General features: G+C 36.3%; 1 protein-coding gene across 3 annotated transcripts in view; it reads left to right on the top strand.

Annotated features, from left to right (window-relative positions):
- Positions 1–25,202, top strand: part of ADAMTSL1 (ADAMTS like 1) — a 907,410-nt gene that overhangs the window by 581,446 nt on the left and 300,762 nt on the right. For all 3 annotated transcript variants that reach the window (XM_036021558.1, XM_036021557.1, XM_028519737.2), the window contains one exon: positions 10,222–10,458. In XM_036021558.1, the coding sequence (XP_035877451.1) occupies positions 10,222–10,458 (237 nt within the window). The remainder of the gene's footprint in view (positions 1–10,221; positions 10,459–25,202) is intronic.

Raw genomic sequence — 25,202 nt, 5'->3', positions numbered from 1 at the left:
AGCTAGCCCCTCTGTGGCATTGGTAATAATAGTAATACCTCGTATTTATTGAGTGTTTACTATGTGCCAGTACTAATTTAAACATTTCACTTATATTAACTCATATCCCATTTGTCCGCAGAGCCACCACATAACAATGCCAGGCACCTTTAGGTCAGGATGACTATTGAGGCCCTAGAAAGGTCTTTTTTCTCTTTTTACGAGTTGACTTCTTTTCATTGTTGTCTGAAAGTAGTACCCAGCAGTCTAATGTAAGGCTGTAAGCTGAAAGCTTGAAACTATTATTTTATTAACCAATGTCATCCCCATAAATTCAATTTTACAAAAAGAAAATAACTAGCCATACTCTTACCATACAATAAAGCAATCATCCTCCTTAATATTTACCCAAAAGAGGTGAAAACTTATGTCCATACAAAAACTCGAACATGAATGTTTACAGCACCTTTATTAATAATTGCCCAAACTGGAGGCAACTATGAGCTCTTCATCAGGTTAATGGATAAACTATGGTACAATTATTCAGTTCTAAAAAGGAATGAGCTACCACATCATGAAAAGACATAAGGGAATTTTAAATACCTGTTACTACATGAAAGAAACCATCTGAAAAGGTCACATCCCATGTGATTCCAACTACATGACATCCTGGTGAAGAAAAAACCATGGGGACAGCAAAAAGCTCAGTAGTGTGCAGGGTTAAGAGGAGGTTAGAATGTAGAAAGAGAAAGCAGAGGTATGATTAGGGACATTATGTAGGTTTTATGCCCCTGGGAAGGAGAAAGTGGGAAAGGAAGGAAGTTTAGAAAGGGAGCTGGGAAAAGATAGCAAATAATTTCTAGGTCCTGCTCAGCCAGAGGACCCGGAATAAAAGGATGGACTCCTTTCTCTGGTTATGTAAGGGAATCTTTTACTGTTCCCTACAACAAACCACGGAGGGTCTCCCTTCCATACAGGTCCAGTGCCTAGACTCATCGGAGGAGAAACTCCCTCCACTGCATCTTTGTTTTACTTGCTGCTTTGTTCTGGTTCCACAGCTATCAGATTTTTCTAAAATAATCCAGTTTTCAAATATTATCCTACTGTTACCATACATACACTCTAATTTATCAAATATGAGTTCTGATGTTTGCTTTGGAAAGTTTCACGGCCATACCCATGACGAAGCTTCCAGAAACCTAAGGATACTTCTTTTACAGGATCAGTTTATATAGTACTAACCATGAAGTTGGTTGTTGGAATAGGAATTTTGATCTAGAAGTTGAAAAATGACTAGGTAAGGAAAAGAGAGGGTCACTAAACTTTCAAACATTTTATCCACAGTAACCCCTCTCTCTTCCCCCTTATTCCAAAGTCTATAGGGAAAGACCCAGCTAATCTTTGCTGGTACTGTGGACAGTGTGAGAACACCTTGTTTTCTGTCTTTGGAAATTGTGACACGAGAGCATCGTGAATGTTGCCAGGATGATTTACATTAGTGGTCAGGGGCCCCCATCCAGAATCCTGCGAGGAGGCTCTATTCCATTCCATCAACTGAAGAATGGATGTCTTTCTTCTTCACCCATTGATCTGGTGCCTCTCCCAGTGCAGAGTGCTTTCAGCCCTGCCATCATTCTTCAGTGAACTGCCTGGATAATCAATTCAAGTACAAGCCTGACCCCTGCCATGCAGGAGGAAATAACGGGGATGAACCTTATATATGAACCTTATAAGATCCAAAGATCTTACCAAGAGAATGCTCAGATGTATTTTATGTCATTCATGGGACTGTATTCCATGCCTCCATAAAGGAACACTAATTAGATACAGTGCCAGGAAAACAAACAGCTGGCAGGATACAAAGAACCAAAAAAGGAGTTAAGCCTGCAGCCAACATCAGACACTTGGTTATACACTCACTAACAGGGAGAGAAGGTGAAGAGAGAACGCTGGGGTCCTCTTTGAATCATCTGACATGGTATTTACCTTTGAATTGCTCTAGACAGTGTCTCTTTCCATTTTCTTCTAAGTGAGCACAACATGTTCCAGGAGACAACTTCAGCCCACGTATTTGTTCCTTTGTAATATGTCAAGCTTTATTACCCTTTCCCACTTATAAATAGAAACATAATGAACTTGTTCTGCAACAAACCTAAGCAATGGTAACAGTTTAAGAATTAATGTGCTAAAATATTTCTCCTATACTAGTCCTTCCTCTAACCTGGCTCTCCACCACCATTATTTTGGGAAATGCAGTCTGAAAACAAACAAACAAAGTACATGATTGTGTGCTTATAAAATAAATTGTATGCCATGCTTCAAAAAGGACTGCAAATTACCGCTTTAAGTATGCTAATTTGGGGAAATGGCTGGACATTTGTTTTAGACTAGATAAAAAAATAGTGAAGAGTCAGAAATGCTGATTTCAGAAAAGATACTGCTAAATTGGAGCTAATTCAAGGAAAGGGACTAAAAATAATAAAAGGCCTCAAGGAATGAATATTTTCACAATTGGGGGAATTTAAGAGTCTAACATGACAAACTTCAACCAGTCCTACAAATACCTCTGGGGATTAGATTCCAAACATCTACATTGTTTAAAGGAGAAAAAAAATGAAATAATAGCTATCCCCCCCCACAACAAATGAACTCTTAAACTAAGTGTTTAAATGTTTTTACTTAGGCCAGCTTTCAGATGCCTGGAGACGTTAAAAACTAGCCAGGCAGAGCATTTATTTTCAGATAACAAGCTTATTAGGTAAGGAGGGTGGGGTTAATGATTTATTATATCATACATTTTGAATCTCTTATGTCTGGACCTGAATAAACACATCAGAATGGTTTGAAGCTGTTTTATATACCTGTTACCAGTGTTCACTTAGTTGGCACAGAGGAGAGCACACCCAAAGTTGAATAACCCAGAGAGTTTCATATTATTTTACAGGGTCACAAATCTATAAAGATGTTACTCCATTGAACACAAGCCTGATCTGTAGGAAAGTGTTAAAATGATTAATGATTAATTTTAATGGGCACTTATTTCCCTTAAATGTGTTATTTTTCAAAAATGTTGATCATTTAGAAGGAACGTAAAGAAAATCTGTGAATCTATTATACCAGGAAAAAAGGAAACAAAAAGAAGGACTCTTTAATATATCTTGTATATGTGAAAATGAAGTGTCCCAGCAACTAACTGTTCCAACAACCAACTTCATGGTTAATGCTACATAAACTGATCCCATCAAAAAGGAGGATGACGAGCCAAGAATGGCTGGCACCACCCTCCAAATCTACCCCGCTTTTTGTTCTTTGCACTTACAGTGATGTGTTAGAGATTTAAATATTATTCTCTTGAAATATAATAGAGTTGTCTACGCATAGACTGTCTAGACAGGGCAGGGACGATGTCTGTTTAATTTCATTTTCATAGCAGCTAGCAGTCTTGCACAAATAAATGCTTTTGATGATGATGATGATGTTGATGTTAGTATAAGCAGGTGTCCAAAATTTGGGGGATAAAGCTTGATATCTTAACATTAGTGCTTTATAGTGCATGCATGCATGCACTGGGTGTTATATAAAATTTATGAATGTCTGGCTATTTATTGAATAATAATTTATTTCAGCATATTTTATATTTATTAATATTCCCCTGTTAAATTTGTTTACATGAAAGAGAAACTATCAATCTGCCTATTGAGAAAGTAGGCTAGAATCCCTACTCAATTTTCCTAGTGTCTGAAGTGAAAAGTATTCTTGTAAATCTGTATTTTAGAAAAAGAAACAAATTAGATGTCCCATTAAGATTTTCTAAGACTTCTTGCTTAGAAAGCTGTCAAGATTCAGATTTCCTGCAAAATTCAGGAAAACAGAATTGGAATTTATACAATGAAAACATGACTTCTGTTTCATTTATTCAATGTGTTGTTTGTTCTGAAAAATAAATATTGGAGTACTTGTATATAACAGCAAGCCAAACAATCAAAGATCCTTGTCCTCCTGGAGCTTATGCTTTAGCAAAGAAGACAGGAGATGACACAATAAAAGTATAAAAAGTAAGTTACATGTTGTACTTGAAGGTGATTAAGTGTTACGGGAAAAAAAGCTGAGAGGATAAAAAAGAATTCGTAATGGGGGTGGTGGTACAGTGCTACACAGGGAAGTCAGAGTAGGTCTAAGTGAGTAGATGTATTTGAGCAAAGACTTGACAGAGGCGAGGTCATCCGCCACTTGGAATCTGGGCAAAGAGAATTCTGAGCAGGGTGTATTAATAACGCGTGTGTCCCAAAGTAAGTATATTCCTGGAGTCTTCAAGAGGTAGCTGGGTATCCAGTATGGCCGAAGCCAAGGGAACAAGGAAGAGACTAGGAGAGAATTGGGCCAGGTCTTTGCCTGGCTATTTGAGATGAGGATTTTGCTTTTAATCTGAGTGAAGTGGGGAGCCATTGCAGAGTTAAAGCAACAAGGCAACAAGATCTGCTTTATGCTCTAATAAGATCAGTGTGGCAGCTTTGTTGACAGAGGCCTGTGGGAGAACAAGGGCAGGAGAAGGAAGGTCAGGCAGGGGACTTGCAATAATGTAGGCAAGACACAGTGGTGGCTTGGACTAAACTGTGGTCAGACTCTGCATACTTTTGTATGTAGAGCCAAACTTTCCTGATGGATTGAATGTAGGAGACAAAGATCATTCCATAGCAATTGTTCTCAAAGCATGGCCACCAAACCAGCAACATCAGCATTGTCTGGGAACTTGTTGTAAATGCAAATTCTTGAATCTCAGTCTAGGTCTGCTGAATCAGAAATGAGAGAGTGGGGCCCCAGCAATCTTGAGTTTTGGCAGGCCCTCAGATGATTTGGATGCACACTTAAGTGTGAGGACTACTGCTTTAAGATTTGGGGCCTGAAAGGATGGAGTTGACATTGGCAGTGATGGGGAAGGCTGCAGAGGGAACGTATTTGGGGGAGGGGGAGAAACAGGGTTTCAGGTTTGGAAATGTTGAGTTTGTGGTGTCTTAGGTATCCAGATGGTAAGGAAGCAGCTGTATGTATGAACTTGGAGTTCAAGAGAGAAGGTCTGAGTTGGAAATAGAAACTGAGACATTGATTATGTTTCTGAGAACAAAAATTACATCAGTGAATATTTATGGTTCAATGGTTTCATCTTAACTTTGAATAAAAGAAGCAGAAAGACAAGCAATAAAGGCCAAAGCATATAAAAGAGGCAGCCTGCCTTTTATTCACGTGTGCTAAGAGATTTGAGAGCTTTAGGGGGTCTGTTTTCCAGAGCCTTCTGCCATTTATCATATAGGAACCTTTTGTGGTAATTTTTTCCTATGTGATCAGTAGTACAGAGAGTTTCTAATTTGTTGAGGGTAAAACTTAGAACCAATAAGATTTTTTAAAGTAACCAAGAACCTGATAAATTTCTAATATATTTACATCATAAACTGGCAATCCAGATTGCTGGAGGATGGAGTAGGTGCCTTACTAAACAATTCTAATTTTGTTTTTTGCACAGTAACTCTTGTGGAGGTTGACTGATCAGGGCATGATCAAGGAGACAGAATTTAGAACAGTGGCAGGATGGGGAAATGCAGGGAGCAGGATAGATTCTTCAGTTACTACATGTGGTCTCCTAGTATGTAATTTCCAGTGTCTTCTTAATACTATCAGGTATTAATAGCTACCCTACAAATAAAAGTATAGAATCAGAATATGACATTTATACCAAGGCACTCATAATAATTTCAGCTGAACAGCAAAATTAGCAGAAAAGGCCAACTAGTGAATATTTAAGAGTAAAGGTAAAACAGAGGGACATCCCTCAGGAAGGAGAATGTCTTCAAAAAGAGAAAAAATAAAAAGTAATGTTTCTTCTGACCCTGAATGTATATTCTATATATTTTTCCAAAACCATTTCGAAGGCCTATCAGATGCTACCACTTCAGCTGCTAAGATATAATCTTCTACATTTCACCCAGTGAGTCCCCTTTTGTCCCACAGTGTAATCTGACCCACTTGTCATCATCAGGGGACATCTGGGATCCATCTTATCTTCCCCACTGACTAGTTGATTAATCAGAAAATATTTTGAATTGGATTCATATATAGCAGGACTCCACAGATTTTATGAATTATAATAACAGCATATAAAAGCTCAGATTTTATTTTTGTGTTTTTAAAGAAGATACTCTGACAGTTAGGATAGAGTTCTTGAAAATTTGAGATAAAAATGTTATATTGTGTTAAATGGCTAAGTACAGTAAGTAATGGGATCATATAACTATTTTAAATAAAATACTTTTTTTTCAGAGTGAAAAGTCCTGACTCAGTAGCCTGACTCGGAGTTCTCAATCTACAGAGCTGTAAATATTAGTTGGAAATAGACAGAAGGCCAATAAGCATTTTTTGCTCTCCCTTGCTCTATTTCTGCTGGATGGTGTATCTGCAGATGTATGAGAGGCTGGAAGTTGGGATCTTTAGTCTGGTGCATCCTTCCCACAGTGTGTTTTCTGCCAGGGTCTTGTGAGGGGTGGGCAGTGGGGAAGAATGTGTTTGGTTCATTCTGCATTTGATATACCCTAAGGAATACCACCTGTCTTGGTCAGAACTGATGTCATGGTATCATAAATCATCTCTCCAGAAGCTGACATTTCGAAGATGATGCCAGGACAAGATGCAAAATATTCTTCAAAGCAGTTAGGATATCATTGTCTAAATATGACTTTTAGGAGGATCAGGAAGCATGGTAATTTCATGGACAAAATTATCATTAAAAACTTTGTACATGGTGAATCTCGACACCAATAGGAGTTTTCTGTTGTAGTTATTGTTATGACGCATGTTGGACAAGAGTCTATGATGACTTTGCTTGAGTTTCCACCCCTGTAGCTGGGTGATCCCAGATGCATCAGGAGTTCGGTGAGTGTCCTGAACTATGCTTGAGATGTTTTGGATTCAACAAAAAAGAAACTTTTGCCAAATCCTCTTTCCTTAATTTTTAAACATGTATTTTGAGGGAAATTTGATTCATATGTTTCTAATTCATTTACACTTAAATCATCAAAATATTATTTTGTAAGAGCCATTTGATGTCCAAGAAGCTTTCCAAACCTGTTTTATAAGTCTTTGTAAGTCCTTTTTCTTAAAACAGGAAGTTGCATTTTGCCAAGTATAAATAAACTCAAATTTAAAAAAGTTCAAGTTCAGTTTCTGACTCGGAACTCCCAAGTTTTAAGTACATTCTCAAATTAGCTAACTATAGTTCCCCACCCCTATAAAAATACAGGTGGAAGGAAAGACAGTACTGATAAAAGTGAGTAAAAGTATTCACAAAAATTATTCTCAGATATATGTCCAGTTATGAAAGTTCATAAAACCTGTAACAGGTGTTTTTTTAAAGATTTTATTTATTATTTTTAGAGAGGGAAGGGAGGGAGAAAGAGAGAGAGAGAAACATCAATGTGCCATTGCTGGGGGCTGTGGCCTGCAACCTAGGCATGTGCTCTGACTGGGAATCGAATCCGTGACACTTTGGTTTGCAGCCCGTGCTCAATCCACTTAGCTACACCAGCCAGGCAACAGGTGTTCTTATAGCTAATAGATACAGGTGAATTTTTGAGCAGGAACAATCTGTTTGCTGTTTTCTATGATGTGTTTAAATAAGTTTACTGCCTTTGTTACAGAAAAGAAAACCTAAACGTTCAAATATTTAACTTCATTTTTTACTAATTTTACCTTTGAGTCTCATGTATTTTAGTAAAGATGGGAAGACTCATCATATTTTATTGAACAGAAAGGACTCATGAGAGACTCTGGGGGTTCATCTGCACTAAGATGATATAACATCAAGTTAAAAATGTAATTGACACTGTTTTCTTCAAATTCGATAAATGCAGGACATTACCTCTGATGCATACTAAGACTTCTCTTAATTATATATTATCCATATTACTTTAATGCAGAGGTGATTCAGCCTAGCCCTGGAATTCCCTGTAGTTGGTTCACATATTTGTAATAAAGAAGGTAAAGGTAATTATGAGAGGGGTTTGAAACCCCTCTATATGATTTGTTCAATGTTATGTTTTATTGAGTCCACTTCAGTCTTTCTTCTTTACTACTGAGTAATCAAGTGACTCTTGTGATGAAGGGTTATATACAACTGAATATACTTTATTTAAACATTATTAATAAAGCTCTCAGTTCACTGTGGAAGCTCTCTCTGTGCCATGGCCAGCAGGGAAACTTGCTGACTGTGTCAAGCTGACTTTGTTAAACTAGCTAAACAAGGGGGAACAGCTTCTTGACGGTCTCTGTACAGTCTCAGATGGGGGCATTTAGGGAAGAGGATGGGTAGGGTTTGAAGGCTGTGGTTAGTCATAGGGTTATTTTAGGATGGAAGCTAATAAGTGAGGTCTAGGCAGAGACTGATAAAATTTGTCACCTAGGAAAGTTGCATTCTTGTTTTTGGAACATAAATCCAAGAGTTAATGTTAAATCTGTTTGTACTTTTATGTTGGAACGCATGGTTTGAAAGCAGCTGGTATTAAAACATTTAAGATCATAGTTGTGTTGCCTATCTCAGAATTTACTGTTTTCTGATTCATAGAACAGTTTCATAGGCTGTGGTTTTTGTTTTATTCCTCACAACAAGCAAATAAGTATCACAATAAAATATAACATGTATTTATTATTCTTTTTAAAAATTTTAGTATGTAACTTATTCTTTAAGAAATTAGTAAGTAATGTATTTTAATTTTACTTTTTCTGATAATCTTCAAAATCACACAACCTTGTTGGGTACCTATCTATGTACATATCTCATATCTCTGTCTATGTTATAAAAATTATTCTTTTAGTACTATGTATTAACTCTGAGAACTTATAGAATACTAACAATAAAATGCCTTTGAGAGTTTATCATTGTATTTGGGACTTATTTATGTTCATTCTAAATTAGTGTTTAATTTTTTATTCTATCTTGTTGAGAAAATTATGCTTCCTAACTACTAGATCCTTATATGCTACTTATGTACCACTAAAATTTGAAAAAGCTGTCAGGAATTCCATTTTATAAAATACAGTAATGCTATTCTCAGAATGCTTACTTAAATGTGAAGAGATTTTCAGAACAAGAAAATTTGTATGAGAGAACTCTCAAAAATGATGTGTAGTAACCAAGGATTGCTAAAGGCCATATGCTAATTCTTTATTTGAGGGAAAAACTATAATAAAAGCCTTTCCACAAATGAATATTCTATGTAGTACATCCTAATCTGAACACATGGCAAAAAAAATAGACCTATCAAAAATCCTGTACAAGGGACAGCAATATTTGTCTTTTTAAAGTTAAGTCATATCTGCTTTCACTGAAGCTTATCATTCATTAGGTAATAGCCATGTTAGCTACAGTTTTATATTTCAAAATGCCCTTTATAAAATGTACACTTAAAACATATTCTTCTTTTCTACTGGTCTCTGCCAACATTTTAAATTCAAATTCGGAAAATCTCCTTATTCTCCAACTCTTCCTCTTCAGTGGCCTTGTTAAATTGTAATATCTACCCGGCACTGTGTTCCTTGTGTCGGTATTTGGCTGACAACAGTTCATGAAATCCTCACCTTGAGACCTTGAGAGCTGGGTGTTATTATTGCCTCTGTTCTAGACATAGGAAACCTAGGCTCAGGGACCTGCCGCAGTGCGGCCACACTCCCTTCTGAGGAGGAGGACATCTGTACCACACTGTTCCCCTCCATCACACTGCCTTAAGCTAAAGGAATTCATGTACAAGTGCTGTTTTCTCTTTTTTTGTTCCCTGTGTTTAATTCTAGATACTGTGCAGCCTAAGTTTTTTAAAAAACTCATGAACGACCCCACAAAAACTTTTTGAATGAAATCATCATAATTTTTTGCTGTTGTTGGCTAAAATATTATCATCAACAGAGATGCTATCAACTAATCCTCTGATTTTACTAAGTTCTATTTAAGTTATAAGATGATAAAAATTATACTACAATGTGGAGGAACCCATGGACCATTAAACATCTTTCAGAAAATACATTTCAAGGTGGTTACTTTCTCAAATGTATTCATTCTGAGGACCAAATAATCATATGACCTCTCAGATGACATGGGAGAGTCCATGTGTAATGACCAGGATATTTGCTTTCTGTTCTAAGACCTTGAAAGACCACATACCGGCTCCTCAACCTGTGTTTGTCCCTCCCCACTTTCTTCTTCAGGACTGCCCGCCGGAAGCAGGTGATTTCCGAGCTCAACAATGCTCAGCTCATAATGATGTCAAGTACCACGACCAGTTTTATGAATGGCTTCCTGTGTCTAATGACCCCGAGAACCCATGTTCCCTCAAGTGCCAGGCCAAAGGAACAACCCTGGTTGTTGAACTTGCACCAAAGGTCTTAGACGGGACTCGTTGCCACACAGACTCTTTGGATATGTGCATCAGTGGTTTATGCCAGGTAAGTACTGGCTTCATTCTGTTTTTCCAGAAGGTTTTAGTGTCTTTCTATAAATACCTTTTCTATCATTCTGCTGTCTGAATCACTCAGTGCTGCTGTTTATTTTGGTTATAAATAATGATGGATTTTAAAATTGAGGTTTAATTTCAGTTAAAACTACAAGTGTTGTATTTTGTGTTGGGGAAAAATAGGCTAGACTTTTTTTTTCTATCCTTGGTTCTCATCAAATATGAAAGAATAAAAATTCTTGAATATTATATATCATTTTTTGGACTATACTCTGAAATTATCTTTACTTTGGTTGTCCCTGAAATGTGTTGTATGTCTGTGTGTATGTGCATTTGGAAGCATCTATTTTCATTTACTTAGAGCTCCCATTTACTTTGAATCAGATGAGGTTGACTCTAAAATCTCCACACTGTAGAAAAACTTGTTTCTTTATCCTATCTGTAATTTTGTTGAAAGTTCATACAGACTGTCCTGAACGACATGGCCGTGGCAGCGAGATCAGATTCCAGCCAGTAAACCTTTAAAATAGGACAGCAGAGAAGTTTCATTTCTAGTATTTATTACTGTCTACTTTGGGAGGGGAGTTAGTATGGGGAAGGAGAGTTAGTACGTTTGTCATCTTGATTTTAAATTCTATTTTTTATTGTTGACACCTTTACAGGTGGCCCCCATTTTACACACACTTTGCTCACCCCCTGCCAGTCCCACCTGGGTCTTCACCACAGTATTGTCTGTGTCCGGGGGCTATGCATGTATATTCTTTGGCTAATAGCCTTCACCTTCTTTTCTCCAGTCCCCACCCCCTCCCCTCTGAGATCTGTCAGTCTGTTCCATGTACACATCTCTCTAATTCTATTCTGTTTGTCAGTTTATCTTGCTCATTAGATTCCACATATAAGTGAGATCATAGGGTATTTTTCTTTCTCTGACTGGCTTATTTCCATTAGGATGACCAGCCTAGGTTTTGAAGCAAGCAGTTGCTATAATTTCCTGTGTGCTATGTATACTTCACCATATACTTTAATATCTCACAAAGTAGACATTTTAAGAATCTTTGCATCTCCTTCCCAAGAAAACATTGGTGGGAATTTTTCTTCCTTCAGAATCTCTAATATCACAACTAACAATATAAGAATTAACATAAAATATGTCTCAGTAATTTGTTTCCAATTCACATGTTATTTAAAACAAATCTGTATTCAGATATAAAAGGAATAACTGTAGTGTGAAGTACTACAAGAGATGTGATATGTCCTGCAAGGTTTTATATCAAGAGGGAGGAGACATTCTCGACCTTCATGAGGTCTAGAATCGTGAGACAGGGAAATCTGGGCATGTCCAAGCACTTTTCAGTTAGGAGGATGGGGATGATGTTTACATATCTGAAGTTTTCCTTACATATAAATAAAATATGTGACCTTCAGATATAAATTTTAATTCATAATCTTACTATTTTTAATTTAATCTTTATTATATTTTTTCCATTACCATTTAGTCCCCTTATATTCCTGTCCCCCCAGCAAGCACCACACTGTTGTCCATGTCTTTGAGCCCTTTTTCCTTACTGTTTTAAAGCTAAGAAGGCCCTAGAGATGTACTGATCTAAAAGCAATATATTTGAACATTATTTGTGACATTTGGTGTTTGCTACCTTCTCTAGGACTCTCAGTGGCATTGAAATGGAATCATGGAGTCTTTAAAAGCTTTGGGAAGCATAGAGAATTGAAAAGCAAATAGATACCAAAAGGGAATATGGTATAGGGAATGGCAAATAAAATAATAGTAATTCTTTATGCATGTGCACTATTTGAATAAAGCAAGACAGATTTCCATTTTGTATGTGAAAAAAATGACAGAGAAGTTGTATGATTTTTCTGGAAGCTATGTGGTTGGGTGTGGCAGAAATGGGACTCAATTCCAGGTATCCTGATATCTACTTTAAAGTTATTTGTACTGTATGTTACACTGAGACAAATGAACCAAAACAAACAAGACAGGTCAGAAAATTAGGTTTCATTTGTTTCTGTTGCATGGGAGTTCAACGTGGCCTGTTTTTTTTCCCTAGTCTAACTCTGCCAGCTGGCCTCCTGTACCTTGGCAACTAAAAGGAAATCCTATATCAGCAGCAAAAGAATAAATTTTATATATATTAAATATGAAATGACAGTGCTGGATTTTTGGTTATAAGTACAAGCATGCCTCCTTAAGTTAGATTGTTATGTGTGACTTGTGAGATTTAGTGGCCAATGTAAACTCTACAATATCTGTAAAGAGTTGTGGCCTATTGTACATAGAAATTATATGTGGTTATTATTATTATCTTCATTCATCTGTCTTATTAGATGCAACACTATGGTAAAGGAGATGAAAAACTCAGATTTGACTTAGTCACTAACAAGCAGTTGGGCTGGAGAGCAGGGTACCCCCAAGTGCACAGTAAAAAGAGTGGATTTGTGAGAAAGTCACGGAAGCTTGAATGGCACACAGGACTCTCATAAAGTGAGTGTCCGGGAAGGAGTTTTAGGGGAGAAAAGACATAATCATAGGTCTGCTATAGAAAAATTAATATAGCTGCATTTACAGGATGCCTGATGTGGAGGGCCCTGGCAACAAAGGGACCAGTGAGAAGGAGGCTCTCAGAGCAGCCAAGGTGGAGGCATCCATGTGCCCCAGCCAGGGCAGGGACAGCAGGAGCAGAAAGGAAAGTAGGTCTGAAACCAGGGGAGACTTTTCATTTTGATTATAACTGAAGCAGAGGGTAGAAAGCAATCAATAAAATTAATCATGCTCAGGGGATCAAAAACAACCTGTTAATATGAATGGATAATGGGTATAATTTTTAATCCTTGCTGCTATTACCATAATAGCCTTGTGTTTTCCTTATTAAAACCTACTTGAATTTTATAAAACAAGGGAAGGAACAGAAAATAGCAAGATGAGAGTGCAATGAAGGTGGGCTGCTTCAGCACATACGTTTTCAGAAGGACAAGAGTGAAGTCAGTCACCAAAAGAAGAGCACTCACTACTACCCCGAAAGGGTTTAAATGCATACATTTTATTCTTAGAAAACTTTCTATATTTAAGTTTTATCTGTATATTAACAATTAGTATGTTCCATCTTTGGTAAAAATACTAAGAAAAAGCCACATTTTTATATTCTTAAACTGCTAAAAATATCTTAATGCTAGCTTAAATGTGCAGTTTTTATAAATAGCTTTTCCCAGTTTCCTGAAAAAAACTCCCCTGCCCTATTTTCCCATCTCTTCCATTTCTACCCCATTGTTGGGGATTCTTAGCTCTTTCTCTGGCTTTATTTTAGTCATAATTTTTTGTAAATTGCATCCTATATTTTTTGAAGGAGTATGTAACACAATTTTTTATAATCTGTAAGTGGCTGAACACGGTCGTAAATCAGCACCGATGAAGCTTATGGGAAGTATGCAGTTGGTGTGTTGACATTTGATAGTGGCACGTGAAGAGTACCATGACAGACTGCCTGTGTATGTGTAACAACACATAGACCAAAATCTGGAAGCAGATATCCCTGAGTGTTATGAGTACTTCAGGGGCATTAGATATCATACATTTCTGTATTTGAATATTGCTTCAAATATTTTGAGGCCAAGTAGATAAAATTATACACTATAAAGAAGCCAACATTTAGCTTTAGACACAGTCTGACCTTGATAGAAAATGACAGCATAATTATAGAGATCTGTTATTTATAATCACCAATTATTTCAATATACATGTTTAATACTCAACTAAGAACCACTATTTCAAAATTGGGCTTTTAACTCAACCAAAACTATGGAGCCCTAGACTCTCCAGCCAGGAGATACTTTAGTAATAAACAGACACAGCTATTTCACAGAGGAAGAAATTGAGACCTGGAGACCATCCCAGGGTCATGAATGAGTGTATTATCTGTATTTGTTGTGAAGGTGCTTCAGGAACATTCTAGGCTCATCACTATTTATAATATAGACCTTCTTATTATTCAGTAATATTAGAAAATCATGCTAGGCAGTAAAATAGGTTCCATTTTTTATTGACATAAAACATCATATTAGTTTCAGGTGTACAACATAATGATTCCATATCTGTATATGTTGCAAAATGATCACCACATTTAATTAATTCATCAACACACATAGTCAGAAAATTTTTTTCTTGTGATGAGAATTTTGAAGATATACTTCCTTAGCAACTTTTAAAATACAATAAAGCATGTACTGTAATCATCATTCTATACATTACATCCCCAGAACTTGTTTTGTAACTGAAAGTTTGTAACTTTAGGCCATCTTCAGTCACTTCTCCCACTCCACCCACCACCACTCCCCACCTTTATCAACCTCCATACTGCTTTCCATTGTGACTGCATGGATCTACATTCCACAAACAGTGCACACACGTTCCCTCTTCTCCACATCCTCACCAGCACTTCTTGTTGTTCTGTTCATAGCCATCTAACACAGTGAGGTGATCGACATCTCGATGTAGTTTTAACCTGCATTTCCCTCACGATCAGTGATGTTAAGCATCTTTCATGTGTGTTTTCCACTTGCATGTCTTCTTTAGAAATATGTCCAATCAGATTTTCTTTTCTGTTGAGTTATATGAATTCTTGATATATTTTGAATATTAACCCCTTATCAAATATATGATCTGCAAATATTTTCTCCCATTCTGTAGGTTGCCTTTTCATTTCATTGATGTTTTCCTTTGCTGTGCCAAAGCTTTGTATTTTGATATAGCCCCACTTGTTTATTTTTGCTTTCATTACCTTTGCTTTTGGTGTCAAATCCAAAAAATCATCACCAAGACCAATGTCAAGGAGCTTTCCCTCTATATTTTCTTCTAGGAGTTTAATGGTTTTAAGTCTCACATTCAAGTCTTTAATCCATTGTAGGTTTACTCTTGTACATGGTGTAAGATACAGGTCCAGTGTCATTCTTTTGCATGTGGCTGTCCAGTTTCCAACCCCATTTATTGAAGAGACTGTCCCCTCTGCATTGTATAGTCTTGGCTCCTTTGTTGTAAATTACAGTAATTGACCATATTCATGTGGGATTATTTCTGGGCTCTCTATTCTGTTTTTATGCCAGTAACATACGTTGCATTACTATCGCTTTGTAATATAGCTTGGAATCAGGGAGGGTGGTACCTTCAGCTTTGTTCTTCTTCCTCAGGATTGCTTTGGCTCTTTGGGATTTTTTCTGGTTCCATACAAATTATATGATTGCTTGTTCTATTTTTGTGAAAAATTCCATTGGAATTTTGATAGGGATTGCATTGAACCTATAGATCACTTTGCATAGTATAATCATTTTAAAAATACTAATTCTTCCAATTCACAAGCACAAAATCTCTCCATCACCATGTGCCTTCTTCAGATACTTTTAGTAAGGCCTTACGGTTTTCAGTGTACAGGGTTTTCACCTTCTTGGGTATTTCTAGGTATTTTATTCTTTTTAGTGCAATTCTCAATTAATAAATGAGATTGTTTTCTTAATTTCTCTGATAGTTTGTTATTAGCATATAGAAATACAGAAGATTTTTCTATATTGATTTTGTATTCTGCAACTTAGTTCTAACAGTTTTTTGTTGGAGTCTTTAAAGTCTTCTATATATAATATGTTATCCGCAAATAATGATAGTTTTAGTTCTCTTTTAGATTTGGATATCTTTTATTTCTTTTTCTTGCCTAATTGATTTGGTTAGGGCTTCCAATGTTTTGAATAAAGGGGGCAAGACCATGCATCCTTGTCTAGTTCCTGATACTAGCAGAAATACTTTCAGCTTTTCACTACTGAGTATGACATTAGCTGTGGGCTTGTCATAGATGGCCTTTATTATGTTGAGGTATATTCCCTCTTTACCCACTTGGTTGAGCATTTTTGTCATAAATGACTGCTGAATTTTGTAACTGCTTCATCTGCATCTATTGAGATGATCATATGATTTTTATCTTTCATTTTGTTAATGTGGTGTAGCACATTGACTAATTTGTGGATATTGAACTATCTCTGCATCTCTGGAACAAATCCAACTTGATCATGGTGTACGATGCTTTCAATGTATCATTAAATTCAGTTTACTATTTTATTGAGCATTTTTGCATCTGTTCGTCAGAGGTATTGGCCCATAATTTTCTTTTCTTGTAGCATTTTTTGTCTGGTTTGGATATCAGGGAAACCTTGCCTTGTGGGATGAGTTTGGAAGTATTCCCTTCTTGAGTCTTTTATGGAAGAGTTGGAAAAGTAGGTATTAATTCTCCTTTAAAAGTCTGTTCACTAGTGAAGCTTTCTGGCCCTGGACTTTTGCTTGTTGGGACAAAATAGCTTCCAATTTTCAATGACTACCATATCTAGGCCCGTTACATATACTTTTTCTAATACTTACAACTTATTAAGCAGCATTGTCCTAATTTCACAGATGAAGAACTGAGGCTTGAGCAGATTATAAGACTTGCCCAGAGACACCCAGTTCTGTGTGACTCTAAAGCTTTTATTTCTTCTAGTGAGTCTGGATGGGCAGAGGCCGGTACTGTTTGGTGTTGAACAGTGGTCTCCAAACATGTCTGCATGCCAGAATCATCTGGAGAATTCTCAAAAGATAAAACTCTTGTCCCTCAGCCCCCAGATATCAGATTTATTAGTTCGGTGTTTTGAGAACACTCTCCTTATGATTATGAACCACTTACAGATTAAAAGGCAGATAGTATCTGAAATCAAATGACACATATTGGAATCTGGCTGCTCTTTAATGATCTGTAATCTTGAGCAAGTTACTTAACCATCCTACATTCTATTTTTCAATCTGTGAAAAATGAGATTGCCTTATAAACTATAAAGCAGCAAGAGAGAAAATCATATGAAAATGCTTAAAAAACTGTCAAGTGCTGTGGTAATGTAAAAAAGCCTGAACATTTTGACTTCCAAAATATATTAAGGTAGTGGTTCCCTGTGTGGGATTTCATAACCCTGTAACAATTCAAAAAAGTTCATGGAATGAGGTAAAGTAACCAACCTATTCTGCTAAGTAAGGACATTGAAAAATTTTTTAAAAACCTCTGCCATGGACTTTCACCATTATCATTTTATTACTGAAATATTAACAAGAAAGAAGTAAAAACCTGATTTTAAGAATAAAGGACAATTTTCTAAATTGGATTCAGCTTGTGTAATGAGAATGTTGCTATCCTGTACTTATTTTACTTTTTTTCTCCAGAGCACAGAAATTGTCACCACTAGTGTTTCACAGACCAGCATATTCTGGTCCAGCCACGAGGAATATTGCTGTTTTAGGTTGTACCATTTTCCCCAGGATCTTACAGCTAGTTAATGACAAACTAGAGGTCAGAGGATGTCAATGTTTATCCACCCTTTCTAACTATGCCCCCTACGTTATTTCTTCAGCGTCACCCATGGGACAATATTTTTGCCCAGATTTAACTTTGTCATTTATATATCAAAACAAAAGGTTTGGTGAATAAATATCTTTTCCTACAACATTCTGTCTTTTCTCTCTGTCTTGGAATCTGATCATTGTCCCCAGAGGGCACTCTATCTCTCCCCACTTTTGGTAACTCAGACTAAATGGGGATTTTTATTTGTTCACTATTATTTAGCCTAAGTGAGCTGGTGACAAGACAGTGGTAGGGAGGCAGTTTGTCACAGTATAACTAGTTAGGAGCAAAGCTTTGGAGTCCTGCTACTCACGGGAATCCAGACTCCACCACTCACTAACATGGGACTTTGAGCAAGCTCCTAAACCTCAGTTTCCTCATCTGAAAAATGAGGTTAATATTTTTAACTACCTGAAAGGATTGATGTGATGATTAAATTAAGTAATGCAGTACATTAAAGTGTTTACTAGCTTTACTAGTACATAATACTAGTAATACCCTAGTAATACTAGGTAATAATTGCTTTTCTTTGGCTTTTTCTCTTCATGGCCTTTTTGAGTATGTGGCTTAATGTGGTTATACATTCAAAAGGGAATACTGACTTCTCAATGAATGAACAGGCCTTCTGTTAATTTCCTATTGAAACCTGCTTTTGCTAATAGCTCCATGATGTACCATTATTAACCCCTGATCCAGGGTAGTGAATTGCATCCTGTAGAGTTAATGAGCCATCACAAGTAGGATCAGCTCTATTAGTACTGCTGTTATTCATTTATTCTGATTATCCAAATTGCCCCATTTATATTTGTTGTAAAGCACAAAGCTGCTTTCTGTTTTAAATATATATAAAAAGAGTAGCACAAATTTACAGGTAGAACATGTGCTGCTGATAAAAGTAATTCTGAGGTTACTTTGAAGTCAAATACAGAAAAGTGTGTTTTATTTTTATACTTAATGAAATTCATCAGTTGATACTTAATATGTTGATGAAAAAAACAAGAACAATTATAAACCACATCTTTGGTAATGAATCTACATATTTATAACAATACTTACTGCTATTTCAGAAAATAAGACATTTCAAAAAGGAAAAAGAGACTTCCTTCCTAGTAATTTTTTATATAGTATTGTTTTAAATGAATAATACAATAAAAAATAAGCAACAAATTGCATCACAGAGTTTTGATATTAATACTGTGGCAACATTAAAATGAACCATACTTCTAACAAAGAAGGTCTTTCCATTTTTAATAATTCCTGTGGTGAGTAGTTTAAAATGAACTGAATGGAATAATTATTTCCCCATCTCTGTCTGTGACCTAAGTCACTGGTATCAAATGTCTACCAGTTATTCTAAAGGTGGTGATGTCAGAAACAAGGAGTCAGCCATTTTTCCTTCTGTGTTTTGTAATCTAATTCCACATGGAAGCATATGTTGCTTATAAGATTTAATGCACAGTCTTTTTTTCTCCTCTTTCCAAGATAAAGTGAAGGTGAAATGAACTATTAATACTTTACAGTTGAATTTTGGCAAATGACTTAGTTTCTAAACATTGTTTATTCTTTCAACAATCTGCTGTGTATTGGGTACTGAGGATACAAAGTTGAATAGGATCCATCAGGGATGATACATTTACTAGGTTATTGTCAAAAATTCATTCATTCATGCACTTAACAAATATTTACTTAGCTATTAGCAGTGGTGTACTAGATACTGAAAATACATGAATGGACAGAAAAATGCACAGTGCCTACCCTCCCAGAACTTACACTCTGATGAAAGATATGACAAGTATACAGGAAAGTATACTATCTTCACTATGCTACATTCTTCTCACCTGAAACAATAAAGTATATGCTGTAGTCACTATGCTATATTCTCCTTCCTGTAAACAGAGTGCTTTTTCTAAAACACAGATTACTTTATTTTCATCTGCTTGAATCATTCCAATTGCAGTGTTTTTTTTTTCAGAGTAAAGAAACCCCAAATTACTTTACATGGTAATTTCTTTACTAGATGGCTTTAAACAAGAGAAATGTATACTCTCACAGTTCCGGAGGATGGGTGTCCAAAATCAATGTGTCATCAGAGACATGCTTCCTCAGAGGCTCCTGGTACAAACTTTCTTTGCCTCCTTTTAGCTTCTAGTTGAAAGGATCAGTTTCTTCTTTCACCCTCACGTGACCAGCTTCCCTCTGTGTCTGTGTGTCTCTGTGTCTTTACATGACATTTTCCTCCCAGTGTCTCTTCTCTTCTTACAAGAACAACAGGGATACTGGATTGGAGCCCATTCTAATTGAGTATGACCTCATCTTAACTTGATTATGTCTACAAAGACCCTTCTAAATTAGATCACAGTCACAGGTACAGTGGGTTAGAACTTCAGTATATCTTTTTGAGAGACATGATTCAGTCCACAATAAGCATATATCCCTGTTTATTTGCAGATAGTACAAATATGTATATATATACACAGACACATATGTGTATAAATATATTTTTGAATTGTATGTGGGAGTCACCATGGGAGAAATTTAGACTGTGGTAAATCATAGGACTGTTGAACTAAGACATGGGATCAAAAATGTTCAGAGGTAGAGGGAGCTGGAGAAACCTAATTATGCCTGGATTTGAAGAGAGAGAGTGAAGAGATAGCAAGTTAAAGAGGCTGTCAGGGTCTATGTTATGAGAAGATATGTAAGTTATATTAAGAGTGTTGGGGACTTGGAATATTGAGGGCAAAAAGTGCTGTTGAAGTAATTCAAGCAGATGAACAATAAGCTAAGGTATTTAATTTAGAAAAGTACTCTGCAATGAGGGCAATGGATTGGAAAGGGGCAAAACTGGGAGTGGGATGAAAAGGAGAGATTTGCAAACAAATCAAGGTATGAAATCTGTGGATTTGGTTATTGCTTAAATGTAGTAGGAGAGAAAAATTGAAAGGTAAAAATGATGCCCAGGTTTCTAGTGTAAGCAAAATGTGGTGCTACCATCCTTTGGGATGCATAACATAGGCAAAGGGTCCGACACTGGATTGGGAGAATGGTGATGGATGAGGAGATAATGTATGTACAGTGTACTACTGACTGCCACTCAATGAGTTTGTATCCTTTCTTCCTCCTTATGTCTGTCTTCTGAATTGAAAGGTGTGTTTCCATTAAATTTGTGTAGTCACAGGCCTACTTTTGTATGATTAATATTTGTCAGGTTAATCTTTTCTAAGACCATGTACCCAATAGATAACAAGCTGACTGAAATGTTTGTTACTTTTAGGAAAAACTGTATAGTTTAAAATTCTTTGAGGTAGCCTCTCTCTTTGAATAGCTAAGAGATCTAGAACTCGACATTCCACAAGGACTCTCTCCCCACCTATTTGCTCAGACTGAAACACAGGAATTTTTTTTTCTTTCTCTGGTTTTCAGTGGGAGACATTTTTTTCTATACCTCTCATAGAAAAACTTTTTGAAAGCTATATTAGTTTATTTTTTGAAAGTAATCATGGGTTGAGATGGACAAAATCATTGCTTTTGTTTTCCTGAAGAAATTCACTAAGTATATGAAGGCAGAGTGAATCTAATTTAGAATTTTTTTTAATTTTATGAGTTTTCATGCTGCATAGTTTGCAGAGGGCACTATGCACTTCATCATGTGCTTCTTGTGCCAGTCCTTTGGGGTATCTCTATCATTTCCACTTTATAAGTGAGGAGATGGAGGCTCACAGAAGGTCCTACAAACAGAGAAAGACATAGCTACGATTCAAATCCTATAATTTTTATTATGTGTCACCCTTTCCTCTGGGAAAAAATATGTTAATAATGAAGCATAAGTACAGTTAGCACAACATCTCTTTGTTAATAATACAAGTATGAGTAGTTAATAAAACTGTAAGTAGCTCAGGAAAGGAACTCTGTGGCCTAAGATTTTCACATTTCATTAAATGAAAGCTCTACCAAGATCCAACAACTTCCTTGAATTACTCTGTGATTCCTTGTCTGATGAATGATTCTGTAGGCCATTTGTTTGGAGAAATACTGAATGTGCTAATTTTACTTAATCATCTTTAAGAATGTTTGACATTGTTAGTAACTACAAACTTTGAGATCACCCACACCACCCTCACTTCTGATACTAACTTCAAGTTCAGGATCTCCAAGGTTTCTCAGGTTTGATATCTCACTAGAAGGACTCACTATTATACTCACAGTTACAGTTTATTAATGATTAATTTTCATTTTTGGCAGCCAAAAGAAAATGCATAGAGCAGGGTCCAGGAGAATTCAAGTGCAGATCTTCCAGCTGTCCTCTACCTGTAGAATTGTGTCGACTGCACTTAACTTCTCCCAGAAGCAGTGCATGAAAATATGCATGGAGTATTGCTAACCAGGGAAACTCACCCACATCTTGGCATCCAGAGTTTTTATTGAGGCTCAATCACATAGGCATAGTTGATTACCTGCATGGCTGACCTTAGTGTCCATCCTCCCTAAAGACTGGGACCCAAAGACTTCAGCATAAATCATATTGTAGACTATCTGACATGGCCTAAGGCCCTCAGACAAACAAAGACACTCTTATGGTCAGGAAATTATTTATAAGGGCTCGGAGTTACCTCCCAGGAGTCAAGGGCAAAGGCTAGACATGTATTCGGGCAAAGTTTACCCTTTACTGCACAGTGACTGTGGGGGACTCTATTCACTCAACAAATATCGAATGCTTACTATTGGTCACTAGGATATCCCCTGGGGTATATAGCAATGAACAGGACTCAAGTTCTTCCCTCAAGGAGCATGATAACTGAAGGAAAATATGCTCAATTTTCCCTCATTTACTATTTCTAACTTTGGAGAATCACCTTATTATCTGTGAGAGGACTGCATGAGAATTGCTGCAACATTAACACCAAATAGGCACCTGTGTGTGTGTGTGTGTGTGTGTGTGTGTCTGTCTGTCTGTCTGTCTATCTTAAATTGTGCAGAATGCTTCAGCTGCTTTGGAAAATAGTCTGGCAGTTTCCCAAAATGCTCAACATAGTCAGCCTATATACTAGCAATTCCACTCCTGGGTTTATACCCAAGAGAAATGAAAGCATATGTTCCCACCTCCCTCCCCCAAAATTGTGTTCAGGCATCAATGTTTGGCTATTCATAACAGCCAAAAAGTAGAAACAACCCAAATGTTTATCAACTGATAAATGGATAAATAAAATGTGGGCTGTACATACTATGAAATATTATTCCACAATAAAAAAGGAATGAAGAACTGATACATGAATGAATCTTTAAAAGAGTATGCCAAGGGAGAGAAGCCAGTCACAACAGGCCACATATTCTATTATTTCATTTATATAAAATGTCCAGAATAGGCAATTTTGTAGAGACAAAAAGTAAGTGAATGGTTTCCCAGGGCTGGGGGTTACAGTGGAATGGGGAGTGACTGCTAATGAGCATGAGGTTTCTTTTGGGGCTGACACAAATGTTCTAAACAGATTTTGGTGATGATTTCACAATTCTAAATATTTTATAGGATATGAATTATCTCAAGAAAGTTGTTTTTTAAATGAAGTACAAAGTCTCTGGATTTAAAAATGTAAACACCATTTTAGCTCTGAGAGTACTCTTTGACAAAGTTACTGTGACTGACCCATGAGTTTAGGTGAGTGTCCTCTTTATTTACTATGTTCTACTAAGTCATTTCTGACCCTAAGTATTAGCATGTATTAAAAGTGATTTAGAAACTGATACACAACAGATTTTTACTGACTATATGCAGAATGAATGGATAGTGATAACAGACCGGAAGTTGAACATCTCTCCTTTGTTTTTAAGGAAAATAAATTTGGATTTGAGAGGTCTTTTCCCTACTGTATTAAATTCTCAAAGCATTATTTATTTAGCCACATTATATATTAACTCTGTACTTCATTCATTAAGAGATTTCACAGAAGACCGTTTTGAGATTGAGAAGAGAATTTGAAATCTTGCAGTTTAATCCTTTCATTTTACATTTGAGATATTTGAGACCTAGATAGTTTCAGTCAGGTTTTAAAATAGGGTTGCCTTGTGGTTCTGAATTAGCCTCTATGGGGATATGAAAGTCAATGTGATGATCCCTGTCTTCCAGAAGCTTACAGTCTTAGTGAGATAAGGACACAAATAACTACAAATAACTACACAAATAACTACAGACACAAATAACTACATATAATCAGTAGCAGCATGAGATGGAGGAGGACCTCGAGTTTTGGACTCAGTTTGAAATTTGACTTCTAAACTTACCATCTGTGTGATCACGGACTATTTGGTTCTTTAAGCCTCATTTTCTGCATTTATAAAAATAGAGGTAAAATGCCTAATATTAGTAATAATATCTTTATTTAGTACTTATGTGCCAGGAACTGTGCTACATAAACATTTTACATATGTTACCTTCTTTAATCCTGACATGAATCCATGAGAGGTTGTTGATATTTTTATAGAGGAGGAAAGTGAGTTTTAGAGAGGTGAAGTACTGTAGATTCATTTATTCAACAGATGTTTATTGAGCATTTATTGCTAGGGATTATGCTAAACACTAGGAATGCAACTCTAAGTACAGGGCACAGCTGGAGCAGAGAGGAGGAGCTCTGTGATTCAGTTCTGGGGGTGGGGAAGTCTTTCCTGTCCCGCTCTCAGATCACCCTGTTCTCCAGAATGCAGTTTTTCAATGAAACTCCCCAGGGGAAGTAATACTCATTCCCATCTCTTGCACCTGTTTCTCTTTTGTTTCCTTTGTCTTATATTAATTTTCATAACCACCTAGCTAACCCATTTGACTGAGATGTCTTGACTGGCAGAGACCACATTTTACTTGTCTTTAGTTTCTTTATATTGAGTTGCACATCAGATTGTTTCATGAAAGCATCAACGAATCAATACATCTCTCTGCTGACTATTTTTGTCTCTTGATGATCGAGCCCTCTTTAAATCAGATAAATGATATATCCTAAATGTCTTTTTCACCTTTTAATCTATTTGGGCCTTGTTCTCATTTTCTTTAAGCTATGAAACAAAGTCCATTTATGTGAGTTTAACTATTTTGTTGTTTTATGATAATAGGTCAGAAATAATTTAGAAGTTGGGATCTACTGCTGTCTACATTTTTTAATTTTATTTTTCAATTAAAGTTTACATTCACTATTATTTTGTATTAGTTTCAGGTGTATAGCATAGTGGCTAGACAATCCTATATTTTACAAAGTGGTCTCCCAAATATTTCAAGTACCCATCTGACACCGTATATACTTATTACAATATTATTGACTATATTCCCTGTGCTGCACTT

Source organism: Phyllostomus discolor, chromosome 3 (genome assembly GCF_004126475.2).
Source record: "Phyllostomus discolor isolate MPI-MPIP mPhyDis1 chromosome 3, mPhyDis1.pri.v3, whole genome shotgun sequence".
Lineage (NCBI taxonomy): Eukaryota > Metazoa > Chordata > Mammalia > Chiroptera > Phyllostomidae > Phyllostomus > Phyllostomus discolor.
This window is presented reverse-complemented; position numbering and strand designations above follow the sequence as displayed.